At 45.7% G+C, this 11,431-nt stretch overlaps 1 protein-coding gene across 1 annotated transcript; it reads left to right on the top strand.

Moving 5' to 3' along the window:
• The first annotated feature begins 6,488 nt into the window (after positions 1–6,488).
• On the top strand, positions 6,489–10,431 carry LOC144108585 (uncharacterized). The gene is made up of 4 exons (XM_077641782.1): positions 6,489–6,658; positions 6,739–6,864; positions 9,683–9,779; positions 10,320–10,431. The coding sequence occupies exons 1-4, from the start codon at positions 6,489–6,491 to the stop codon at positions 10,326–10,328; spliced, it is 402 nt and encodes a 133-aa protein (XP_077497908.1). The 3' UTR covers positions 10,329–10,431.
• Positions 10,432–11,431: the final 1,000 nt, after the last annotated feature.

Raw genomic sequence — 11,431 nt, 5'->3', positions numbered from 1 at the left:
CAGGATCGGGGGTAATTGTGTTCGATGGACTTCGCATTCCAAACTTCGTCAGATATGGACCCACACTGGTACCCTGCTACTTATATCGTAAACAAGTGGACATATGCTTCGTATGCGTCAAACTCGGACATCGTGCGGACGTTTGCCCCGGGACGGGATCCACCGAATGCAGGGGCTGTGGAATTCCTAACCCCACCCCACCTCACGTGTGTGATCCGAAATGCAAGCTGTGCGGGGGCTTGCACGCGACAGTGGCCAAGGTGTGTAGGCAACGGTAGCTCACTCCATACGTAGTTCGTGCACGACGACAAAGAGCGCGACTGGAGCAGCAAGAGAAGGCACAGCTGGACGAAGAACAACACTCGGAACGCGGCCGATCTGCGTCAAGGACGCCGGTACGCAGCCGCTCCCGCTCTCGATCGAGGAGCCGACCACCTGCGAGGACAAGCAGGAGTCGTTCAAGATCACAGGTGCGCTTCGGGGGAATGAACAACGGCGGCGACGGCACGTGGGCGGACAAGGTCAGAGGCGATACGGCGACCACTCCAAGGGAAAATGAGTCCTGCAACCCGGATAAAGAGTGGATAGCTGTGTTAGAACAGGATCTGAGAGAGATAAAAACCGCTTATACTAAGCTAACACTCGAAGTGAATTAAATACCCAGTTGAAAAATACACCAGGATGTTTTGGTGTGGTCTGGTGTTTTCTGGTGTGAACGCCAGACAGTTTTAGTGTTCTACTGTTTACACCAGACTGGCTTGGTGTGAGCTGGTGTGCACATCCTAGTGTGTTAGTGTGTTTTTTTGTGCACACCAGGGTGGTTTGGTTTGTGCTGGTGTGCACATCCTAGTGTGTTAGTGTGTTGTGATGTGCACACCAGGGTGGTTTGGTGTGGTCTAGTGTGCACAGCAGACTAAAGTGCACAATAGAGCGCTGGTGTTGGTAGCGGGCACATCAGAGAGATGGTGTTTCTTGAGTATGTAACACTGCCCACAGAAGCCAATTTATTCGCTCTGTTTGGATCATGAGCAGATCAACATAATTGTGCAAGAGATATGTAAGCAAATACTTCACACCATTAAATAATATTTTAAATATATTTTAAAAAGTTAAGCGTGAGGTAGCTCACTACTTCCGGCGCACAGGAACAAAGGCCCATTGCCTTCTATTTCCTGCCTAGCCTCTACAGCAGTGCTACCGAAGGTTGACTGAATGAGTAAAATTGTACTCTTGATGGCTCTCTCCAGGCCACTTTGAAGTAAACTGGCGACATTCCTGAGCTTACTCAAAAGAGGGAACTTCACTCGTTTCGTTTCCACAAAAAATGCGAGAGTGTCGTCCGGGAACGAGACCTTTTGATTGGAAAACAAGCCTTGCGGAGAAGCTGACTTACACATTTTTTGCAAATGGTCTATTTTGCAAGTTGTCAACTCTCGTGAGAATTAAGTGAATTGAAATAGCGATAGAAAATGTTTGCGGGTGAAGGTTAAGCAGGGCCATAGCAGCATGGAGCTAATGCTCGAGATCTGGGGGAAAAAAACAGGCCCTTTTTCTGCATTAAAAAGAAGAGAAAATCCTGACCGCGCCACTCAGCTGCGTCTGGAAAAAAGATGCCATATGGCTTTGGGCCTCATCATAAAAAAGGTTTGTACTCCAGTTTAATCAATTTTTAAACTTCAACCACTTAGAGCAATCATCAAGGTTCTGAAAGAAAGTAGGACGCACCATCTGAAGCTCAAAGACCATATTAGCTGCACTCATGCTTGAGGTTGCATGCATTTTGCAACGTACACCCGCCGCCAAGGGTTCAAGAAAGGCGACTGTGTCGAAAACAGCTAATTGCTTCGTATCTAAAACTTATTACTTGAGATACAAGGGTGCATTGCACAATTTGGACCACGACAATTAATATCTCTTCTAAGATCCATGAACTGGCGAGGGCGAAATTGAGTTGTTTTACTAAAAGTGACCATGAGCGTAATTCCCCACCACCACCCGCCCTCTACAAAATACAAGCAGATAAACATTCGACCGTACTTACCAGGACTGATATAGCGCCATCGAAAAGTTAGCCTATTGGCAGGCTATCGAGACGCGTTATTCGCTCGGCGACTGCTCACCGCAGGTACAGATAGCTAGACAGGCACTGTCCAGAGACGCGAAGTGCAAACTGCGCCCTGCAGCAGCTTCCAGTACTAGGCAGTGCCACGACTCGTAGCGCTGTATTCGCGGAAGGGCGAATGAGCGAACCCACCCGTCCTCTGCACCCTTGCATGCCCGCCCCTCACCCTTTCCTCCTTTTGTGGGCAGATTTTTTCTTTTCCTCTTTTCGTTCCCCACAGTAGATGGATTTAGCATACCGGGGACATACTACCGGTTTTAGGTACGCCTGTTGTGCACGTGCGGTGGCCTTTCCCGCCCGGTGCTTGCTTCTGAGCATATCTAAAAAAATTCCTTGGTTAACTGTCGGCATAAAAAGTCGCCTGTTTTCTTGACGGCTGAATACTGAAAAAAGTGTGCGGTAGGAAATATGCCGAATGTACATAAGCTCTGCGCTTCTAGCCTCTAAACTGGCAGCCACTAGGAAGGTTGTGCAAGCGTGCTTTAATATAAGTTATTTGAAATATTGCGTATAAGTTAGAAAATGAGCAAGTGCACGCACTTGTGCGGAAAAAGCCTGTTTTCGGATTCTGTTCCTGCTAATTCTTACATGTACGACAAAGTGCTTCTACTATTGCTAGAAAGAAAACTAAAAGGTGACAAAGCTTCTTTATATATCATTCTTCAACACCTTACGGAAAATAGGTAACCGAGTACAATTGAAATGACTCCATCAGAAATGTATATGAATACCGGGGTGAATTACAGTCTCAGGAAAGTAACGTAAGAATTAGAAAAAAACTAGGCTGTTACTCTTCCCTTACTTTCCTCCCAACATTTATAGCTCCATGGCACGAATTTACTCAGACTGCAGTGAACTGCAGCAGCTTGCTTAATGATTTGTTCTTTTGATAAACTGCACATCTCCAACCAAAAATTTTAATTTTAACCCAACGTTTCCAGGCTGACTCAGCTCCTTCATTAGGGGTGACTGAGGGCTGTAGCTACTGTCTTTTAAGTATAGAGGGGAGGAGGGGTCAAAGGAATTACAGCTGTGATGCGAAAGGCATGGTGGAGGGAGAGAGGGCGTTAAGTCTGTTAGTCACGTTGTCGCACTGTGGGGATGCGGTCAATGGCGACTTTTATTTTGTTGAGTTGAAGAGCGAAGTCCCTGGGCATATACTGGGGGCATGTTTCCTTCTGTGCGGTTAATGTTGTTCAGGGTGGTTTGAATGTGCCAGGATTCCAGAAGGAGCCTTTTGTGGTGATTTGGTTCGGTTCCCAGGATGCGGGTTTCTTCGAAGTTGATTCTATGGTCGGAGTCCTCGGAATGTTCCCACCAAAAATTAAAACTTTTGTTTGGAGAAGTGCAGTTTATTACAAGTCTTCAAACCCAATCAGACAGACAAATCTGTCAAAATGTTTAGTTTTCAATGAATTGTTTTACGCTGTTAATTTCCGAGGGCAATTGTTTTTCGAAGCTGCGGTCAAAAACATTCCTACGTTTACTCGCGAAGCGATCAGCGGCGGCACTGATCACTTTCAGAACACCTTGCGTCGATTTTGGGTGTAAGGAGAGGTAAGCTGCGGCGCCATCTGACAAGACCGGGGGGGGGGGCTTTAGAGCGGTCACGTGATACCTCTCGGGAGAACTCCCATAGAAGACGGCGTTGACCCGGTTGTGGTGCGGACATGATCGTGCGCGATGCTTCTCGGCAGCCGGTCCGTTGTCGCTCGGTCACAAAGAAAACTGCTTGCAGTCAGGAAAGCTGTACCTTTGGTTCCAGCTTTTTTTTGGAAAGATGGAACTGGTTACCTGTAATCAACTACAGGAAAAGTAATTGAATTGCCTGGAACTTTGCCGTTTGAAAAAAAAAAGTAATAAATTAATCACAAAATTGCAGGAAAGTGCAGCTGATTAGAAGTAATCAATTACATTTATTGAGTGACGTACAACTCTGGTACGTATCGTCATATCTTCTATACTTTGAAGCCGCCGCGGTGGCTCAGTCGTTATGGCGCTCAGCTGTTGACCCGAAAGACGCGGGTTCGATCCCGGCCGCGGCGGTCGAATTTGTGTGGATGCGATATTCCAGAGGCCCATGTACTGTGCGCTGTCAGTGGACGTTAAAGATCCCCATGTGGCCGAAATTTTCGGAGCACTTCACTACGGCATCCTTCACAGCCTGAGTCGCTTTGGGATGCTAAACCCTCATAAACCATGGACCATCCATACTTTGAAAGATCTTCCAAGCGTTATTATTAAATAACGGCCAAGAGAATGTGCCAGATATCAAAATCAAGCAAATGTCAGCTTGTAGTTGTCACAGGAGAGCAAATCAAGGCAATGTATACTAAAAATACATGTACTAGTTTACTCATATTTACGAAGCCTTAGGCACACACACACACACACATAATCGATAAAATGTGCATGTAGAGATGGTCCACACGATGTGGGACACAGATTTGTGCGCTGACCTGAACGCAGTGAAATTTGCTCAGTCAAAAAGCATACTTAATAAAAAACAAGTTTCACAACGCTCTTGCAGTGTTCACACGTGTGTCTAGGATTCACGCTCACTTGCGCTCGCATTAGCAAATCAGTCGAAAAGCTTCTAATGCAGAATAACTTCAAACCCTTGAGTGTTCTCCTGTGAGCAGGAAGTCAGCGCTGTGCATAGACAGCAAGGACAGCACGGCGAGGGGTTAGCGTGGCTTCCGAGCTGCGCGTCCGCTGCTCTATCCCGCCTTCGGTTAGTCATCCGCCGGGTCACTGAACGTAGACCCTGTATGTAAGAGGACACAAGTATTCCTAGAGAGTGTTAACATTGCCCCGCGTCTGAATGATGATTCAAGTAAGAGCTTTCTGTGCAGGAGCACAATAGCGCTCGGCGTCGTACATCGGCGAGACCAGGAACTTCGCCGAAAAAATGAAGCAGCACAAAGCGGATTAAAAATCTGGAGAAGCGGACTCGCGACAAAAAAAAAACTTGTTGGACTAATTGCTGCAGTGACACGTGGCCAAAGGCGCCTTCTTTCTCCGCTTTCCTGCCCAGCCCTTGCTACAGGAATTTGCGAGTGTGCCATGAGAAATGTGAGCTATAACAAAGTTTGAGCACTCTTTTATTGATTACACCATAATTATTTATGACAAGCACGTTTTCTGCTTTCTGTTTTTTTTTTCTTGGCGTATAGCATTCAAAAAACATATTGAAATTTAATTGAGAAATAAACAAGAAATTCCATTGCCAGGGAGGAGGAGAAAGCGTCAGAGGACCCAAGACTCCTTCCCACAAATCAGTAAGTTCACCTGCGTATGCGCCACTCAGCATTTCCCTATTTCTTTCTGCTCCTTTGTAAAAGATTACCGTGGCTCTCTCCCCCCCCCCCCCTGTTAACGGCAAGGCTGTCAAGGGCAAATTGCATTTGCGTTATCACTCGTAACATAAAATGAAGTATGATGTAAACCACGAATGTCCTACAGATGAGCGTGAGCTTATGGTGCAAGTTTAACCATGACAATAAATCAGGGCCCGCCGATCTTGCCATTAAGTGCAGCTGAGCGCGAGGAGGAAATATGCACTGCTTGAAACGGACACAGATTAAATGCGCATAGAACGTGAGCGTTGGAGCTGATCGCCGCATCATGTCAAATTAAAGCATGGAATGTTTTTAGTCGTACTAGAAACAGTCTATATGGAAAAAAGATGTAAGCATTTGAATTCCGTTTTGAGCGTAGACTGCTAAGCTTAATCTTTTTACTTGATGTATTTGCCACACAAGAGAAATCGACCATTATGTAAATTATTTCCCGCCGCTCTATGAAGTCGGCACGCGCATCGAGACACTTCACACAAAATTCTTAACGAGCGCCCCATCGCGGCATGCGAGCAAAGTGTAATCACCCGTTGTTTTGGGGGCAAGAAAGAACGCGCAGTTAGCAACACTGGTAGAGAGCGTTGGTAGGGTGTAAGTTTTCTAAAAGGGGGTAAGTGATCAGTAGCGTTCTTTTAACGGGTGCAAGGTTATTCCTAGAGTCCTCTAAAGGGGGTAAAAGTCCTTTCTACCCCTTTCTCACACCCTTTTTTCTTATGGTATACGCACACACTGACAGCAAGACGAGCGCGGCACACCGCCGGTGGCAAGAACGCCGCGCGGCAGAGAGGCCACATTGGTTGTGCGCGCGGCGGCCGCCGCTGAGTCACGTGACAGCGCTGATCTCGCCTTGTCTCGAACTGCGCGAGCATAGGCGCGATTTCGCGGTTCTCGCGCGCTTTTTCCTTGCTCGGTAAACAGACCACATACCAGCTCCTCGTCCCTCATCAACCGCGCTGATCGCGTTGACTTCTGCAATGGCAGGTGCAGAAGACGATGTTCTGACGACGATGAGCGTTTTGGTCATTGTGTGTTCCCTGCTGTTGCGACGGCGGCGCGCGCAAAAGGCACGCAGACGAAGGCTTTGGGTGCACCCCTGCTGGCGCTACCGAGACGTTGAAGGGCAAGCGAATGCTTTGCTTCCCCGGCTGCGCGCCAGAGATGAAGGCTTCTTCCGAGAGTGAGTGATTACAACCTTTTCAAACGCGTAGTGTGCCGTGTGTGTGACGTGATAGTGATGTCTTTGATTCTTGATTATAGCTTCCTTCGGATGCCGCCTAGCTCGTTCGACACATTGCTCCACATAGTTCGGCCTGTGATTGAGCGGCAGGACACTCCATTCAGGCGGTCGATATCCGCACACGATCGACTTGCCATGACAGTAAGGTAAGTCCGAAAGTCCGTGACCCGGTACTGTCCCGTCACAGTGCCTGATCAGCGGTCCCTCGGAAAATATTGTGTAAAACATACCGCATGAGCACTGTGACGCAACTCATCCCCCCCCCCCCCCCCTCCTCATTTATCCTTTGAGACGTATGTGATGAGAATACGCTTTTCAGATTTCTCGCAAACGGCGACACAATGAGAAGTTTGTCGTTCAACTTCCTGACAGGACGATCAACGGCTTGAATGATCGTAAGGGAAACTTGTGCTGTATTATGGGAAATACTTCAGCCAACCTATGTAAGATTTCCACAAACAGCAGAAGAATGGAAAAAAGTAAGTGCACTGCAGTCCGTTTTGTTACTGCGGAGAGGGTTTATAGTGTTGACAAGCGTCCAGCTTGCCTTTCTTTACCTCATTTGTTATGCTACTGACTTTCCCAATGCCGCCTGCGTACCGACTTTTCAAATGTGTTGAACTCCTGCATCTCATAATGCATAAGACAACTAAAGGTTGCCTTATGCATTACTACGCTATTGTTTTGTCACAGTCTCATATTATATTGCCTCCCGATCACTCTTTCAGATTGCCACAGACATGCTTGTCGAGTGGAATTTTCCCAGCTGCATTGGATGTATTGATGGCAAGCATGTGAGCATTGAATGTCCTGCAAATTCAGGGTCACGAAACTTTAATTACAAAACGTCATTCACCACAGTCCTCATGGCAACATGCGATGCACATTATAGGTATGGTGCATTTTTCTTGTGAATCATGAAAACAGTGTATTATATTCATTGAAAGAGAGTGCTATTGTATGCACTGAAAGAAAAGAGGACAGTTCAGTGGTGTAAGTTACATGACGAATTAAGGAGCATAGCGTAGACAGGTGTATGATTGCAATGGTTTGCTCATGCAGGTTGACAGTAAACATATTTGATTCTGCACAAATAGCAGCAGATGTTAAAATGGCAATCTCTGAATTGTGATTGTGTGTGGCATGTATATTTAGTCAAACTATAATGCAGCACAGAAATGACTTTACAAGACTTGAACGCAGTAGTGACTTCAGAAGGAGCAAGGAGAAAGTCATGTGCTACATCAGATGCTAAATGGGCTACACTGAAACTTCTTGCTTTATTTCAGATTTGTGTATGTGGTCGTTGGCCACAACGGGGGAGAAAGCGATGGAGGAGTTTTGTTAAGAACGAAGCTGATGCATATATTGGGCGAGCGCAGATTTGGGATCCCCCCAGCAGCAACAGTGGGCTCAGCGGGACTGATACCATACTTGATGGTAGGCGACGAGGCCTTTCCATTGAAGCCTTACCTCATGCGACCTTATCCCCGACGTGGCAAGTTGCTTCAATTACTTTTAATGCTGACATCTTCCTCTGATTGCCGAGATGAAATATCAATGCAGCTGTACTGTGTTACTGCTGCCGCTGTTTGCCATAGCAGATACAGTTTCGTGCAATGCATACATACGGCAAAAATGGTCAAACAATTTCTACAAAAAATTTACAAATCCAGTCTAGCCTGCATGCATGTATATAGCAAGTCTTACAAGGAAAGGTTTAGTTTCTGCATGGAAAAAAAATGGTTCAGAGGTCTAAATTTCGTGTATGCAGTGCAATATGAGTGTATTAAAATAGTTTTATTACTGATAATTTACAAGTTATGTTGCATTTTGTGTGAAAGCAATAACATGATGCAGTAATAAAATGTAATGTTGACATATATGGTTTAGTTGAATGATTGCAATCAAATGCATGAGCACTATTTAACCTGTTTTACTGACTAGATAATATACGAAAATCTCAAGTTGTGCAATGCAGCCAAAGGGGGCCCTATGTAGCATTTCTTTAGCACAACTTAAGCATGCAAAAAATGAATAAAAACCCTTATAATATCAGTTTATGTAGCATTTCAAATTGTCCGCACCAGAAACAGGCACCCAGAGGACATAAGATGTAGGAACAGTTTTTTTCTTTTCAAGTTGTATTCAGTGGGTGCGCAGAGCTGCCAATTATTTCAATGATTTGAAATTAGTGCCATTGCCTTCTTCATCTAAGTATGTACATGTTTGCTGCAATTTTAATGCCCTGACCTTTTGTTTTTTCTAGCTCTTCATGCCTACAGGGTCAGCCAGTACAGCGAGTACTTGAAGAGGGCAGTGTTTAATTACCGGCTGAGTCGTGCAAGGAGGCTCATAGAAAACAGTATTGGTATCCTGGCTAGTAGGTGGCGAATGCTGAAGAGACCCTTTCGAGCGTCAGAAGAAACCACCGAGAACATTGTAAGGGCATGTGTGGCGCTCCACAATTTTCTAATGAAAGATTCGGTGTTTTCCAGGACAACGTACAACCTTCCTGGATTTGTTGACCATGAAGACTGGGAGGGAAATGTCACATATGGGGCATGGAGGAACAACAGTAGTGCCCTTCCTGGATGGACAGACCAGGGGTACCACTCTGCTCGGTAACTATTATTTCCATGACGGCATGAAATCAATAATAGTTTGCATTTCCTGCTTTATTTACATTAAAGCAATTGAAGCTTATCGATAACAAACAGCGAAACATTCAAAACATTTGATTTAACTTGATCATTTAACACGACATAAGATCTTGTTCATTAGAGTTTGCGTTAAGAATTGTAGCAGTGCAAAAATACATGCGTGTTTCATGTTTTCAAAAAAGTCAGTGGGTACAGCTACCGACGAGGAGTAAAACACGCCCATTAGAACTGTGACCTCAGACAGACAGGCAGAATAAGCTGATGGAAAAGGTTGAACATCTCGTGCATTTCTGTGTTACAGGACTGCATTGGAGATAAGGGATAGGCTGGCATCCTACTTCATGAGCGACGGCCAGGTGCCATGGCAGGAAAGTGTCGTGACCCGTGCAGGACGGCAGGTAATTTCCAATAACAGGCAACTGCTTGTCTGCATGCACAAACACTATCATGTCAAAAGAAAGCCGAAATTGCTTGCTTTCATTGAAAAATATTATCGATTGCTTGCACTTTACATTTCATTTATTCATACTGCTCCATTTTGGCTTCATACAGCAGCTTGTGGATTTGGAATGTTACGAAATTGCTTGCTTTCATTGAAAAATATTATCGATTGCTTGCACTTTACATTTCATTTATTCATACTGCTCCATTTTGGCTTCATACAGCAGCTTGTGGATTTGGAATGTTACCTCACATCTTTTTTTTGTGTGGTAGCATCCTCAGTTTAGCAGCTATCCAGTGTGCTGCCTCTTGACTGTCATCTTTCGGTGCAGGCATTTCATTTTTCTTTTTTAGTTCTAACAGCGTAGCTGAGCAGCTCCCCAAGACATCTTTCACCGCATCGTCGAAGCTGTCAGACTGCCTTCTTTTGGTCCTGCATATAAATATATCCGCACAATGTTTTCTTGCAATCACTGATTATCATTCAAATACCGCAGGAAATGTGAACCATGCCAGTACCGAGAGGAAGGTACATCGGATGCTCGCCTTTTGGCAGACCTGCAGGACAGGCCACATCATTAGACTCAAGAGAAATGCACTGGAAAAGTATGTCTGCTTCCAATAAAGGAAAGTGCGCACAGCTTTCTTACCCTGGATCTGGGGCAGCGGCTCCTGCTTGTTTAGTTGACAACCTGCCTCAAAAAAATGTTGGTATGGTGTCATATTCCGACACAAGAAAGTGAACACCAACTTACCCTAAAGAGCCAGCAGCAGATGCCGCACCTTCTGTTGTGCTGGGGAGCTTATAGAAAAAATAAAAATGCTGCCATTTATGTCGTGCAAAAAACATGTTGTCTACTTGCAATGCTATGAAAAGGAGCAAGACATATCACACTCATCTAGTACCCGAAAGCTTGGTTTCACACCTTGTTGCAGTTTTTAGACGTGCAGTCATTAAATAGAACACAAGTTTTTCCCCGTGCATTGAAGTGTTGAGTGTGTGATTAACTTGAAACTGCAAACCAGCGACGAGTCATGACAGCAACTAAGCCAAGATCTGTATGCACATAAAACTAATCCATTTCTATGGGAGTGCAGCATAACAGCGCATAATAGAGTGGAAAGGCTGGTGAAAAGGGTGTATTGACATGGAACCTGGGGTGCACCACAGCTAGGAAAACTGAAAATCACCACTCCCCTCAAATCGTCCTCATCGGTAAAGTCATTGGGGCTGTCAGAGTACCTGCATTATATAAAGACATAGGATGTTGTTACTATTGGTGGATAATGACACCACAATTAGTACAGCTTACATTTCTTGAAAAAGCGCAGCAGCCGGGCTTGATATTGATACGGGAATAAAAGAAGAGGCGGAGAGCGAGCGCAAGCGGCGAGCGCGCGGCTCTAGCACGAGGGAGATAGAACGAGAAAGCTTGGCCGCCGCCGGTCGTGCTTCGCCGGCTCTCCTCCGTACTGCTGCTATATTTCTCTGGGCGGGCCCGTGGCCACCCCGTGGCATCCCACACCGTAACATTTTGGTGGCAGCGGTGGGATCATGCCGCTCACCCGCTCCCAGAATCAAGCACCCGACATGCCAGACGACAGGAGT

The sequence above is a fragment of the Amblyomma americanum genome, chromosome 10 (assembly GCF_052857255.1).
Source record: "Amblyomma americanum isolate KBUSLIRL-KWMA chromosome 10, ASM5285725v1, whole genome shotgun sequence".
NCBI classification, from domain to species: Eukaryota; Metazoa; Arthropoda; class Arachnida; order Ixodida; family Ixodidae; genus Amblyomma; species Amblyomma americanum.
The sequence above is the reverse complement of the archived record's forward strand: the minus strand, read 5'-3'. Positions and strand labels throughout refer to the sequence as shown.